General features: G+C 27.4%; 1 protein-coding gene across 5 annotated transcripts in view; it reads right to left on the minus strand.

Moving 5' to 3' along the window:
- LOC109603629 (nitric oxide synthase-like protein) overlaps positions 1–16,650 on the minus strand; it is a 79,828-nt gene that overhangs the window by 4,275 nt on the left and 58,903 nt on the right. For all 5 annotated transcript variants that reach the window (XM_020020120.2, XM_049968137.1, XM_049968135.1 and 2 more), the window contains 5 exons: positions 13,718–13,999; positions 13,488–13,662; positions 12,847–13,143; positions 3,159–3,253; positions 135–384 (listed from right to left, as the gene is read on the minus strand). In XM_020020120.2, the coding sequence (XP_019875679.1) occupies positions 135–384; positions 3,159–3,253; positions 12,847–13,143; positions 13,488–13,662; positions 13,718–13,999 (1,099 nt within the window). The remainder of the gene's footprint in view (positions 1–134; positions 385–3,158; positions 3,254–12,846; positions 13,144–13,487; positions 13,663–13,717; positions 14,000–16,650) is intronic.

Below are 16,650 nucleotides of genomic sequence, written 5' to 3' on the forward strand. Positions count from 1 at the left end.
CATCTGATTTGAATAAAATCAATTAATATAAAACAACTGATGGCCTATTAATTGGTCACATGCTGTGGTCATCCATTATGTGTTTATTTTGGCACTGTAAATAGTTGATAGAAATAAATTCGTTTGGATCTTACCTCGCCGTTTTCTGGAGGGTCGCCATTACCAAAAGTTGAGGTCACAACCAAAAGCAAAGCCTCGTGTTCGATGCTGGAGATGTCGTAGTCGGCCATACTGTAGACCTGGGCGTTGAAGGCATGTCCAAAAATTTCGCCGAGCTTTTTGGCATAACCTTCAGACTTCCCCGTCTCGGTGGCGTATAAGACTGTGGCCTTAATCCTTCTGGATAATGCTCGTCCGAACAGCTTCGATGTGAACTTGACGGCGCTGGAAGTGCGAATGGTATTGTTTAATAAAAAGCGGGTGGTTGTAACAAAAGTGACCCGGAGGGTGGTATTAACAATGAACGTTTAGTCAAAGGACAATCGAACATCGATTACCTATCACACGAGCTTCGCCAATCGCTGAGTGGCGTTATAAAACAAAACTAATTTATAAAGAATCTTATCTGGGCCGTACAGATTCCGATGTCTGTTTACATTCTCTTTACATATTGAGAATTCCCTCCACTTTTCACTCAAACATCCGAAATTAAAATACTTCGCAACCACCCTGTCTAATGCTGTGTTGTATGTCGATAGTCTTCTTTTGCCTGTTTGACTATTTTTAAGCAATATTTACGTTTGAAATATTGCCGTGTTTATTTTGATTTTTCAATTGTTGCACATTACGGAAATAACAGTTCCACCGGATATTTGTATTTTGAGTATGAAATGTTTGTTTTAAATTTTAGCGGTGCAGTTTCGTTTATTTTCTAGCTGAATGCATCAACTAATATCTGATATCTATTGTGGTTACTGAAACTTTATTTGCATTTAGATTAATAATGCATTCCTTATGGGTTAAAACAAAATGCATTCCACATTGGCGAAAAGAACATATATTCATGTTCTGTAGTAAAAAAAACATTATTACTGACTTCTAGTTGTTAATTTGCCTGTCTAACTTTATTAATACATATTATTATTAACATAGTATATTTTTGTATTAAAACTTGATGATTTATTGAAGAAACTTTGTTAAAAATGAAAATTTATTTCTAAAATTATTAATTTTTGTTAAATTTTTAATATAAAATTAGTTATTAAATCTCAATCTTACATTTACTAAAAATAATATAAAAAAACTAATATTTTTAAACAGGAAAATTATAATGATTTAATCCATTTTATTTTGTTGAAATAAATGGAATAAAATAGAGTAACATAAAGTAAAATAAAATAAAATGAAATTAAAAATTATTATTAAAATTAATATATTTTTATTTAATAAATTGTTTACAACATGCAAAAGTGTATTATTTATTAGTATGCTTATTATTATTTGATAAAAACATATATCTTTGTTGCATATTTAATGTAAAATATTTATCAAGTAGAATAAAACAGAATAAAACAAAATAAATACAATAAAACAGAATAAATCAAAATGAAACGAAATAAAACAAAATAAAACAAAATAAAATAGAATTAAACCACAATAAAACAGAATAAAACAAAATAAAACAGAATAAAATAGAATTAAAGCAGAATAAAACAGAATAAAACAAAATAAAACAGAATAAGACAAAATAAAACAGAATAAAATAGAATTAAAGCAGAATAAAACAGAAAAAAAAAACAAAATAAAACAGGATAAAAGAGGATAAAGCATAATAAAACAGAATAAAGCAGAATAAATCAGATTAAAACAGAATAATATAATATAAAGTAAAATAAAATATAAAGTAAAATAAAATTAAAAATTATTATTAAAATTAATATATTTTTATTTAATAAATTGTTTACAACATGTAAAAGTGTATTATTTATTAGTAGGATTACTATTTTTTGATAAAAACATACATCTTTGTTAAATATTTAATGTGAAATATTTATCGAACAGAATAAAACAGAATAAAGCAAAATAAAACAGAATAAAACAAAATAAAACAGATTAAAATAAAATAAAACAAAATGAAACAAAATAAAACAAAGTAAAATAAAATTAAACCACAATAAAACAGAATAAAACAAAATAAAACAGAATAAAATAGAATAAAATAGAATAAAATAGAATAAAATAGAATAAAATAGAATAAAATAGAATAAAATAGAATAAAATAGAATAAAATAGAATAAAATAGAATAAAATAGAATAAAATAGAATAAAATAGAATAAAATAGAATAAAATAGAATAAAATAGAATAAAATAGAATAAAATAGAATAAAATAGAATAAAATAGAATAAAATAGAATAAAATAGAATAAAATAGAAAAAAATAGAATAAAATAGAATAAAATAGAATAAAACAAAATAAAACAGAATAAAATGGAATTAAAGCAGAATAAAACAGAAAAAAAAACAAAATAAAACAGGATAAAGCAGAATAAATCAGATTAAAACAGAATAAAATCGAAAAAAATAGTATAATATAAAATAAAATAAAATAAAAATGTACTTAATATTGTTGATATAATAAAAATTAAAATAAATTGAATTAATAAAATATACAATAAACTGAAATGAAATAGAATAAAATATAATAATATTTTTGTTATGTACTAAAACTTGAAGAAAACCTTTAACAATATTTGAATTTGTTTTATTTATTAGTGCTTTTTTTGTTAAAAATTTAAATTAAAAAAATCTGCATATAATAAAATACCATAAAAGGAAAATAAATAAAAATGAATAAAATAGTCTAAAATATATATATTTTTTTATTTTAAAATTTTTGATCATTTTGCAAGACAAAACGTCTTAACGTTTTAAAATTTGATAGCCAATGATAAATATCGTGAAGTAAAAGTCAGGTAAAATACAACCCTTTGTTCATACATAAAAACTAAGCTTTTAATTATCGCAGCGCCCCGTTATTAAAAACCGAAATCGGAGTGAAGCAACTAAATCCAGACAAAACAAGAGTCGAACACATTAACTAACAATTTATCTGCATAATCAGTGACGTCCGGTCCGAAATGCGAATTTAAAAACCGCAACCGGCGTTTCATTTTTTTCTTTTTTTCGGACCGGTCACCATAAAAAGCACCATACTTACCGTGCAATTTGTTTGAAGTGGAATTTACGGCGTGGCTTTTTGCTTTTTCCCGAGTCCCTTCCTTTCTTCCACACATGGGATTTCCATGCCGGCTCCTGAAACAAACGATAATGAGAGGCGAACGTATTGTTATATTTTTTCGTTGTTGTGTCCAGCTTACTTTCACCGTGTAACTTTATTACAACCTGACAAATTAGTTTAAATAATAAAACTGGAAAAAAATGGCAATGAGCAAATTAACTTTGGGTTATTTGTATGTATTGTTTATTTTGAATTGGCCATTTTCTGATAACTTTTGATACTACCAACTTATAAACAAATTTTTTTATAAACGTATGCAAATTCCACATACAAAAATAACCTAACCTAAAAATAATTATGTTGGTGGCACTGGCAAAAAATTGGTGCTTGTACTATCAATAAATTGACCCATAAATTGATGAGTATAAAACAGCTATTATTAGGAACTCCATTAAAATAATTTTGATCTTGTAGTTTCACAACCTGGTCCGATAAAATGGCAATTTATTAGGCGAATTATTTGGACGGTTGCATTAAAATTAACTTCATGAAAAGCAGCTTCAAATTCGGCAATGTTCGATACAGAAGGGCATAAACATTTAATTTACCAACACGTCGGTTTAGTTTACGTCAGCGTTATATTGCTGTCGGTATTACTTTAATTTAATTGAGAATTACATTACACCATAACGTCCGTTGTGGTAATTATCGCAAATATTGAATTTTCCAATGAAACTAGAGATAATTAAACATTAACAAATATAATAATATTAATTGTCAGTTACAATCCGAGCGGGAGTTTTTCCATTCAATTGAATGTTTTAAATTGACACGAATTAGTTTATTCATTGTGCAGGTCACATGTGTTTGATGTTGCAAAATCGCTATTCCATTAATAATATGTAAGAATTGATTTTCCAATGGTAAAGGGATGAAATCCATGGGGAATGCAACATGGCCAACATGGTTTTAATAAAATAATTGGCTGTGTTTAAGTAAATAGCTTTTTAAAGGAAATTGAGTTTGCATGTTACTTTGTACATCAATTTGATTGCAAATTAGTTCGTAGTTTTAATTTAGTTAACGATTTACATAGGGTCTATAACATTTTAGTCCCTAACATGTCTTATGAAGAATTAATATCCCTTTATCCTACTGTTCCAAACCGAATAATATATGAATAGAATTATTTTTTATTTCGTTGATCTTTTATATTTTTTAAATGTAAAAATTATTCAATAAAATTCTCAAGAACTATGGAAGACAGGATAACGATTTAAAATGTAGTAGCTTCAGAATTTTATGAAGAATTCAAAAAAAAAACAACAATATTTATACAGTTCCATTCGAAAATGTAAAATTTTATGGTTCCCCCTGTTAAAATATAAAAGTTATTGTCATTAAAAATAGGAAAGAAGTTAATACAAATGCCAAACAAACTATTTAATATTGTGGAATACTATTAATGGTATTTGATAGAATACTTCTTTGGAAATGACTCTACCAAAAATGAACTTCTCAACTATAAAATTGTTCATAAAACAAACATTTTAATTTCCACATGTAAAAATTATTCAATAAAATTAAATATCTAAAAAACTATGGAAGACAGGAAAACGATTTAAATTGTAATAGCTTCAGAATTTTATGAAGAATTCAATAAAAAACAACAATATTTAAACAGTTCCATTTGAAAATGTAAAATTTTATGGTTCCTCATGTTAAAATATAAAAGTTATTGCCATTAAAAATAGGAAAGAAGTTAATGCAAATGCCAAACAAACTATGTAATATTTCGGAATATTATTAATGGTATTTGATAGAATACTTCTTTGGAAATGACTCTACCAAAAATGAACTTCTCAACTATAAAATTGTTGATAAAACAAACATTTTAATTTCCACATGTAAAAATTATTCAATAAAATTAAATATCTAAAAAACTATGGAAGACAGGAAAACGATTTAAAATGTAGTAGCTTCAGAATTTTATGTAGAATTCAAAAATCAACAATATTTATACAGTTCCATTTTAAAATGTAAAATTTTATGGTTCCCCCTGTTAAAATAAAAAGTTATTGGCATTAAAAATAGGAAAGAAGTTAATACAAATGCCAAACAAACTATTTAATATTTTGGAATACTATTAATGGAATTTGACAAAATACTTCTTTGGAAACGTCTCTACCAAAAATGAACTAATCAACTTTAAAATTTTTGGTAAAACAAACATTTTAATTTCCACATGTGAAAATTATTCAATAAAATTAAATATCTCAAGAACTATGGAAGACAGGAAAACGATTTAAAGTGTAGTAGCTTCATAATTTTATGAAGAATTCAAAAATCAACAATATTCCAGTTCCATTTTAAAATGTAAAATTTCATGGCCCCCCTGTTAAAATAAAAAGATATTGTCATTAAAAATAGGAAAGAAGTTAATGCAAATGCCAAACACACTATTTAATATTTTGGAATACTATTAATGGTATTTGAAAGAATACTTCTTTGGAAACGTCTCTACCAAAAATGAACATCTCAACTTTAAAATTGTTGGTAAAATAAACTGAAACAAATTTCAGTTTTGACAACAGATAATAATAAAAAACGTCTGTTTCTTATTGCCACTGATTAGTGCCATTGATTATGGTAATAACTCCTCGATAATACCCCACGACTTTGATTAAGATTTACGACAGTCAAATTAGTTGACGTCCCCAAACATTTGTCACCCTTTGTGGCTACACGTACAAAGCAAAACGATTCGATGCTCCACGCTGGTCTCGGATAATGGACTTATATGATATTTCCTGGTGGCAAGCCACCTCTGGAAGAGGAATAACGAAGTTCCGTATTGGATGTTGTACTCCAGAAACGACGAATTTAAATTTAAACAATCTTATTGATACCTTCCATTTGGTGTTACCTAAGTTCCGAAATGTAAGAGCAATTAGATCAATCTGTCTAGCTGGAGGGTGTATCGGTTTCTTTATATGACTCCACTTCCGACCTTAATTTCAAATTCCCTTTCCGGGAAAAAACATTAATTTAATTTCTATTTTCGCCGGAGATACTAGATAAGGTAATGGCTTTCTTTTGCCTTTCAGCCCTCTCTGATTCGGGGGTAAAAAAGGCGAATTGGATGAAAATATCCGCAATTACTGAAGTCAAATGGATATGTTGGCTTTAGTGGATTGATATGTTTTTTGCTACTTATACAATTATATGAATAACGAATGAGTGTGCTCAAACTGAACGTTTTAACATTACACACAACTGTTAGAAGAAAATTGCATTAAAGTTTTTACTATCAAATTTACATGTATATGAAAATCTACTAAAGCTAGACATAGTTCCACTGATTCTACTTTAGTTTTTTGTACTCAATTCAATTTACAGTAAAAGAGTGGTCTCATTATACAGAAGGGATGTTCGTTAGCATAGTTCTCATTTGTGATAGTTTATAGGATAGATAAAATAAATTCTATGAAAATATGTGTAAGCTTATAAATAAGTAAAAATATGAATATAAAATGGAGTAATAAATTTTAGATACGGATGTTCAGTGGGTAATCAATTCAAATCAAATATTTTATGAGTTTCATTTCCATAACTAAATAAATTACGAATAAAATATCAGTACTGTATTTTATGTAAAATGTAAAATTAAATCATTTCTTTCAATACACGCAACAAAAACAGAGCACCACCAGGTTTTAATGTAAATTAATGCAGCGAATTAATCAAATGAACAGTTGTTTACCCACCTTCCACCCTTTTAACTCATTTTTATTAAATGAAAGTGCCTTTTATTTGTTAAACCTTTTTGAGTGTAAAAGAGGAAAATCATTAAATTTGTGAATATTCTAATAAGGGGCAATTCTTCAACAACTACCAATACTATAAAAATATAATGAACTCAAGAAATTGTCATAAATTTATTTTACCAACATGTTTTGGTCTTTAAATCAACTTTATTAAATTATTTTTTTATGTTTGAAGTACTATTTTATTTTTCACATGTTAGGAAAGTAGATTAAAAATACTCGACATTTTATTATTTATTTGCACTTTGCACGAACCCAACAGTGCAACACTTGTATGAAAACCATTCAGGGTAGATATGACCAAAATTTGATGCAGAAGCATATGATGAAATCCTTGAGATATATTCGACCTGACACACACAAATAGGACGACGTTTCCACCACATTCAGTGCAATCCACTTATTTTTACCATTACAATTTTACAATTCCATTCTGTTGCAAATAAATTTCGTTCCAATTCCCCGGCTGCGGACTTGCACGGCATCATTCAATATTGCCCATTTTCTTGTTTTAACTTATTCAAATTGATGCAAATCAAACGTTTCCCTCGTTCGGGTGGCGTGCATTGAAAACAACGGGGAAAAATGAACGGGTAAAAAGTCACAAAGGAACCGTTAATCCGTGAAAATAACAACAGAAATTTTTAATTAATCTAATCGCGGAAAGTTCGAGTTTTTTTCAGTCATTTCATAATGAATTGGTTCGACTGAAAGGCTTAATTAATGGGTATTTCTGGTTTGCGGTTTTTTTTTTCACTTTTTTCCAATATATTGTTTGGTTGCGTGAAGCTGTTTGGGTTGTTTTATCAAAAATTTTGCGTTATTCGTAATGCAATGCCCTAGCTGATTGGCCAGAGGTCTATAATGAACTAAAATGTACATTAATCCGAATTTGTGGTAAATGTACGATAAAATTTTAGAAAAATGAAGTGAAAATATATTTTGGGGTTGTTCCATTTAAAATAAAAAGGCATTAAAAATAGAAAAGAAGAAAATGCAAATGCCAAACAACTTATTTAATAGCATTTGACAGAATACTTCTTTGGAAATGTCTCTACCAAAAATAAACTTGTCAACTTACAATTATTGAATAAAATTAAATATCTCAAGAACTATGGAAGACTGGAAAACGATTTAAAATGTAGTAGCTTCAGAATTTTAAGAAGATTTCAAAAATTTGAATTCAAATTTCAATTCAAATTACATTTGAAAATGTAAAATTTTATGATTCCCCCTGTTAAAATAAAAAAGTTATTAGCATTAAAAATAGGAAAGAAGTTAATGCAAATGCCAAACAAACTAATTAATATTTTGGAATATTATTAATGATATTTGATAGAATACTTCTTTGGAAATCACTCTATCAAAAATGAACTTCTCAACTTTTAAATTGTTGGTAAAACAAACATTTTAATTTCCACATGTGAAAATTATTCAATAAAATTAAATATCTCAAGAACTATGGAAGTCAGGAAAACGATTTAAAATGTAGTAGCTTCAGAATTTTATGAAGAATTCAAAAATTAACAATATTTATACAGTTCCATTTGAAAATGTAAAATTTTATGGTTCCCTCTGTTAAAATATAAAAGTTATTGCCATTAAAAATAGGAAAGAAGTTAATGCAAATGCCAAACAAACTATGTAATATTTTGGAATATTATTAATGGTATTTGATAGAATACTTCTTTGGAAACGTCTCTACGAAAAATGGACTTCTCAACTTTAAAATTGTTGGTAAAACAAACATTTTAATTTCCACATGTAAAAATTATTCAATAAAATAAAATATCTCAAGAACTATGGAAGTCAGGAAAACGATTTAAAATGTAGTAGCTTCAGAATTTTATGAAGAAATCAAAAATTAATAATATTTATACAGTTCCATTTGAAAATGTAAAATTTTATGGTTCCCCCTGTTAAAACAAAAAAGTTATTGCCATTAAAAATAGGAAAGAAGTTAATGCAAATGCCAAACAAACTATGTAATATTTTGGAATATTATTAATGGTATTTGATAGAATACTTCTTTGGAAATGACTCTACCAAAAATGAACTTCTCAACTATAAAATTGTTGGTAAAACAAACATTTTAATTTCCACATGTAAAAATTATTCAATAAAATTAAATATCTCAAGAACTATAGGAGACAGAAAAACGATTTAAAATGTAGTAGCTTCAGAATTTTATGAAGAATTCAAAAAACAAACAATATTTTTACAGTTCCATTCGAAAATGTAAAACTTTATTGTTCCTCCTGTTAAAATATAAAAGTTATTGTCATTAAAAATAGGAAAGAAGTTAATACAAATGCCAAATAAACTATTTAATATTTTGGAATATTATTAATGGCATTTGATAGAATACTTCTTTGGAAACGTCTCTACCAAAAATGGACTTCTCAACTTTAAAATTGTTGGTAAAACAAACATTTTAATTTCCACATGTGAAAATTATTCAGTAAAATTAAATATCTAAAAAACTATGGAAGACAGGAAAACGATTTAAAATGTAGTAGCTTCAGAATGTTATGAGGAATTCTTAAATCAACAATATTTATACAGTTCCATTTGATAATGTAAAATTTTATGGTTCCCCCCAGTATAATAATAAGAAAGTTGGCATTAAAAGTAGGAATAAAATAATAAATATATATGAAAGTAGTTGTTTATTAAAATCTTATATGTAATAATGTCATAAAAATATAGAACAAAGAATTTGAATAAATCTACACCGAAGTATAAAAACATGAAATATATTTGTCGAAGCCCGCAAAAGAAAGCCGAGTACATAAACCAAGGGCAAAATCGCGGAGCAAAGAGCGGATAATCCTCGGAGAGGAGACAAAACCGGCCACAGACAAGTGCGTTATTGCAATAAGGAGGTCGGGAATCCGTTGTGTATCGGGATCCGGTTTGTGTGTGTGTTTCGCATGTTTTGTGTTGTAATTCAGTCGCTTCTCTGACAGTTATTGCAAAGCGGTTTCCCGCACGACGGACCGAGGATTTCGGCCGACGGATTACCGGAGTATTGATGTCGGATACCGTTGATATCGGCCGGATCCTGTAAAACTATTACGTGCCAACGGTTGATGGGTCGCGTCTTTTACACACGCGGCGTTTGTTTGCCAAAAGGATGTGTCTCGTATGTGAGACAAATTAGGGCGTGCGAATGTAATCAGTTAGAATTATGTCGCGTGTTCAATTCGTTTCGGATGAATGTGCAATATGTACGGATTTGGAACGCTAAAAACAACGCGGGGTTCGCACAGCGAAATGGCGAAGTCAAATATTCATAGAATTATTTGTGTGCTTTCCACATCGACGGAAAAACTCGAGCAACATTAAAATTGTTGTGCGGATTTATTGCCTACGAAAATTTCGTCCATATTTATAATTCTCATAAACTATAAAATTATATATTTTCAAATGGAATTCAATAAATATTGTTGAATTTTTGTTTCCACATAAATTTCTCTAATAATTGAATTTTCAACCGTTTTTCTGCCTCCAATCGTTCCTAAGATAATTACCACCAAATATTACCAACAAATTTTTACATTAACAGGGGGAACCATACAATTTTTTATTTTCAAATGAGACTGTATAAATATTATTGATTATTGAATTCTTCATAAAATTCTGAATCTACTAAATTTTAAATCGTTTTTCTATCTTCCATAGTTCTTGAGATATTTAATTTTAATGAATAATTTTCACATGTGGAAATTAAAATGTTTGTTTTACCAACAATTTTAAAGTTGAGAAGTCCATTTTTGGTAGAGACGTTTCCAAAGAAGTATTCTACCAAATACCATTAATAATATTCCAAAATATTAAATAGTTTGTTTGGCATTTGTATTAACTTCTTTCCTATTTTTAATAACAATAACTTTTATATTTTAACTGGGGGAACCATAAAATTTTACATTTTCGAATGGAACTGTATAAATATTGTTGTTTTTTTTTTAATTCTTCATAAAATTCTGAAGCTATTACAATTTAAATCGTTTTCCTGTCTTCCATAGTTCTTGAAATATTTAATTTTATTGAATAATTTTTACATGTGGAAATTAAAATGTTTGTTTTACCAACAATTTTATAGTTGAGAAGTTCATTTTTGGTAGAGTCATTTCCAAAGAAGTATTCTATCAAATTCCATTAATAGTATTCCAAAATATTAAATAGTTTGTTTGGAATTTGTATTAACTTCTTTCCTATTTTTAATGACAATAACTTTTATATTTTAACAGGGGGAACCATAAAATTTTACATTTTCGAATGGAACTGTATAAATATTGTTGTTTTCTTTTAATTCTTCATAAAATTCTGAAGCTACTTCATTTTAAATCGTTTTCCTGACTTCCATAGTTCTTGAGATATTTAATTTTAATGAATAATTTTTACATGTGGAAATTAAAATGTTTGTTTTACCAACAATTTTATAGTTGAGAAGTTCATTTTTGGTAGAGTCATTTCCAAAGAAGTATTCTATCAAATTCCATTAATAGTATTCCAAAATATTAAATAGTTTGTTTGGAATTTGTATTAACTTCTTTCCTATTTTTAATGCCAATAACTTTTATATTTTAACAGGGGGAACCATAAAATTTTACATTTTCGGATGGAACTGTATAAATATTGTTGTTTTTTTTTGAATTCTTCATAAAATTCTGAAGCTATTACAATTTAAATCGTTTTCTTGTCTTCCATAGTTCTTGAGATATTTAATTTTATTGAATAATTTTTACATGTGGAAATAAAAATGTTTGTTTTACCAACAATTTTAAAGTTGAGAAGTTCATTTTTGGTAGAGTCATTTCCAAAGAAGTATTCTATCAAATATCATTAATAATATTCCAAAATATTACATAGTTTGTTTGGTATTTGCATTAACTTCTTTCCTATTTTTAATGCCAATAACTTTTATATTTTAACAGGGGGAATCATAAAATTTTACATTTTCGAATGGAATTGTATAAATATTGTTGTTTTTTTGAATTTTTTATAAAATTCTGAAGCTATTACAATTTAAATCGTTTTCCTGTCTTCCATAGTTCTTGAGATATTTAAATTTATTGAATAATTTTTACATGTGGAAATTAAAATGTTTTTTTCAGCAACAATTTTAAAGTTAAGAAGTTCATTTTTGGTAGAATCATTTCCAAAGAAGTATTCTATCAAACATCATTAATAATATTCCAAAATATTACATAGTTGGTTTGGCATTTGCATTAACTTCTTTCCTATTTTTAATGTCAATAACTTTTATATTTTAACAGGAGGAACCATAAAATTTTACATTTTCAAACGGAACTGTATAAATATTGTTGAATTTTGAATTCTTCATAAAATTCTGAAGCTATTACATTTAAATCGTTTTCCTGTTTTCCATAGTTTTTGAGATATTGTGTTGACAAAACTGAAATTTTTAAATAAATTGTTTCCTCCCAAGGATTTGTAATAGAACTAAAATAAAATATTTATTTATGATTATTTAAATTTACAATATATTATGTGAATTATTTTAAAATATAAAGAGTAATTTGTTGACTTCAAACACACTCACCCATTTTATTGATAAATATTTGTATTTGTAATCTGTCAAAAAGTGTATTAAATAAAATTGGAAATTATTAACGCATATTACGGTTAACAGTACCAATTAGTTTTCATTAAAACTGAAAGCCTCAAAAATATAAAATGTTTAAATTTTGAGCTGGCATCAATTTACTTCATTAAAAGCGGGTGTCAGTAATAAATTAAATCAGTTTATGCAGTAAATGGATAATTGATAACCAGCCATTTTACCACATGAGCCATTTTCATTGTACACTTACCTGATATTCATAAGAAGGCTTCAAATAATACAGGGCCATCTCCTGATGGAACACCGGAGTGGCGGACCCGGAAAGGGGTGGAACAATCCAAACCCAATCGGCCGGACAGCCGTGTCTGAGTCTGACCTCGTTCTCCAGATGTTTCATGAACGACTCCGAAGCTGTGTGGTGGTCAACTATTGTGACGCCTTTTTGCTGGAAACTGTGGAGAACCGCTACGTTGCATTCCACTAAAGCTTTGTCCTTCCACAAAGTCACCGGCGTGCGGGTGTCCAAGCCCATCTTCAAAGCCACTGTCTGCAACACAGAGGGTGGAAATCGTTACCGTCTTTTGACTTACCAGTTTCTACTAACGCGTAATAAATGCATTTGACGTTCCACAATGTGTTACTATCCCTAATATAAATGCACGCTGCCTTATCTGGCTCCGTTCCGTGCAAGAAGGCTAACGATAAATCCGGTGGAAAATACATGAGACACTTTTATGTGTCGAACGTTTCGATCCACTTAGATAACCACCTAAATGGGACAATCATAGGGAAATTCTTTAGACCGCCTTGACATCCCCCACTCAGATATGCCGGGATAGAACATTTATTTTAGCCCTGGCAATTGATGGTATTAATTTAAAAAAATCGTACCTCCAGCATGTTTAATCTGTGCGTGTCGCACAGATTGCGACAACCGATCTCCGTGCTCATGTACCAGCCATTGAAGGGAGCAGCCGTGAACTGGATGCCGCCACAGTCGAACATCATGCTGGAAACAGCCGGCAGTGCGTACCACTTGAGTCCCAGCTCTTCGAACCAGTCCAAACTGAAAGAAGAAGTGAACGGTCACAAGGTGTTGATGGATTCCTTCGGTTACGTACGTGGGGTGGCTCAGAGGTACTTCCAAAACGTATTCCGAAGGAATGTCGAAGTAGTCGGGGTCGTGTCCGTTGGCCGACAGCACCAAGGGCAGCAGGTCCCATCTGGTGCCGGCGCTTTTCCATCCCAGTTTCTGGCACATTTCGGTGAACTCGACGTTCAGGGGGTCACCAACGACGGAACCGTCGGGCTGACGATAGCCGGCGTAGCCCAGAAGTTGCTGGTTCCACACTCTGAAGTCGTGCTTTCCGTCGGTGCGTTGAGGGAATATTGTTATGGCGGAGCTGCGAAAAAGCACACGGTGACAAAAAACTAGCAACGCCAAGCAAAACTTCCGGACAGTTCTATTAAATTTGCATTCTTATCAAAAATTGGCGCCTCCTTGAAAAATTAAACTTCTTTCCTTCGAAACAAATTAAAACTTTTAGTGTTCGAGCTTGGCAAGTTGCGAACAAAAAGAAACGGTAATTGTCAACGTTACATTTTCGTTGGGATGGTCGTGTGCACGTCGTAACTACTTATTAACAAAATAATTAAAGTAAACGTATTCCTTGAACGCTCATTTCTCATAATTTATTACAGGAACAGCAATCCTTTCGCTGAGTACACACAGCTGCGTTCTTCCCTATTTAACAAGAAAATCCGTCTGCAATATTAATATGTATGTCTACTTTTTACGGTAATTTATCTTAGAATTTTAATTATCCCCGTACATTATTAAGTTCAACCATTTTTTTTTTTCGTACGAAGAACAGATTAAAAGTGATTTATCTCGTTTGGATCTCAGGTTGTAAAGAAAAGAATGTTTGGAGTGAATCGACTATTGAATTAAAGTGGGTACAATTTCTCACACGTTCATAGTTTTGTTGACAGTGTGTATTATTGAATTTCTTTGTCGTCACACGATATTTTTCTTTCGACTTATCTGAGGAAGTAACTTTGTTTAGAAAGGATCCAACGTATTGATATAAATTGAAAAAATAAGCCAAATTTTTACCCCGGAGAGATAAGATGTGTTCTTTTGTCTTCTAAAGTGTATAAATTGAGAATAAAAAGTAACCGGATGTAGATAATATGACTTTTTTTCGACACTACAAATAAAAAATAAAATTGTGTGGTCCAAAAACTCTCAAATTAATTATTATTATTTATTTATGGAAACTTTTGTTATTTTATTATATATAATTATAATACCTTTATTTAAATTATTTCAGTTTTTGGTACGAGTCTTTATGATAAATATTAATATTATCTTTGAAAATTATTATTTTTTAGGTAATTAATTATTATTATTAACATTTAAACAATGTAAGTTTATTTAACTAACAGTAAATTTGCCCTATTTTTTATGACAATTATTTTTATTATTAATATTATTTTTGAAATTATTAATTCTTTTCAAATAATTAATAATTTCGAAAAATAAATTATATGGTACAAAAATCGACAAATGAATTATATTTTTTTATATACAATGGTATTCAATTTTTATTTTTAAATTTTGAACAAGGCAAATTTAGTTAAATTACAATATATTTAAACAATGTATTTTAACGATTTTTATTAAATTATTATAATAATTGTTATTATTATTCTCTTTATTTAATTTTTAAATTTTTATGTAATTAATAATTTCATTGAAATTGTATAGTCAATAAATTATAATTTATTATTATTTATAATCAAAACTGATATAATTAATATATAATATGATAATAAAAAATTAAACATACGATTATATTAATTATTATTATTATCTTTTCAATAATGTAAATTTGTCATTTAATTTTTCATGATTATTATTAAATTATTATAATTATTAATAATATTATCTTCGGAATTATTAATTTTTTGGGATAATTAATAAATTTAAAGATAAAAGTCTATGGTAGAAGAATTGTCAAATTAATTATAATATTATTTATTTAAAGAAACCAAAATTTTTTATTATATTAATTTTTGAACAAGACAATATAGTCACATTATTATATTATTGTCACAATTATTAATAAATATATTAATTTTTTTTGTGTAATTATAAATTTGAAAGACAAAACTGTATGGTCAAAAGATGTCAGAATTATTATTACTATTATTTATAATCAAAACTGATATAATTAATGTAAAATACAATAAGATTAAAAAAATTAAAGATAATTATATTAATTAACTTTTCAGCAATGTAAATTTTTCATTTAAATTTTCATGATTATTATACAATTATTATAATTATTAATAATATTATCTTTGGAATTATTTATTTTTTGGGATAATTAATAAATTTAAAGATAAAAGTCTATGGTAGAAGAATTGTCAAATTAATTATATTAATATTTATTTATAGAAACTGAAATTTTTTATTATATTATTTTTGAACAAGACAATATAGTCACATTATTATGTTATTGTCACAATTATTAATAAATATATTAATTTTTTGGTGTAATTAAAAATTTGAAAGACAAAACTATATGGTCAAAAAATGTCAAAATTATTATTACTATTATTTATAATCAAAACTGATATAATTAATGTATATATGTGCATAATAATTAATTTTTCAGCAATGTAAATTTTTGATTTAAATTTTTATGATTATTATTAAATTATTATAATTATTAATGATAATATCTTTGGAATTATTAATTTTTTGTGGTATTTAATAAATTTAATTTAAAGATAAGATTCTATGGTAGAAGAATTGTCAAATTAATTATATTATTATCATTATCATTTATTTTTCGAAACTGAAATTTTTTATTATATTAATTATTTATTATTAATTTTTGAACAAGACGAAATTTGTCACATTATGATATTATTAAAATTATTATTAATAAATATATTATTTTTTTTGGTGTAATTAAAAATTTGAAAGACAAAACTGTGTCGTCAAAAAATGTCAAAATTATTATTACTATTATTTATAACCAAA

Source organism: Aethina tumida, chromosome 5 (assembly GCF_024364675.1).
Source record: "Aethina tumida isolate Nest 87 chromosome 5, icAetTumi1.1, whole genome shotgun sequence".
Lineage (NCBI taxonomy): Eukaryota > Metazoa > Arthropoda > Insecta > Coleoptera > Nitidulidae > Aethina > Aethina tumida.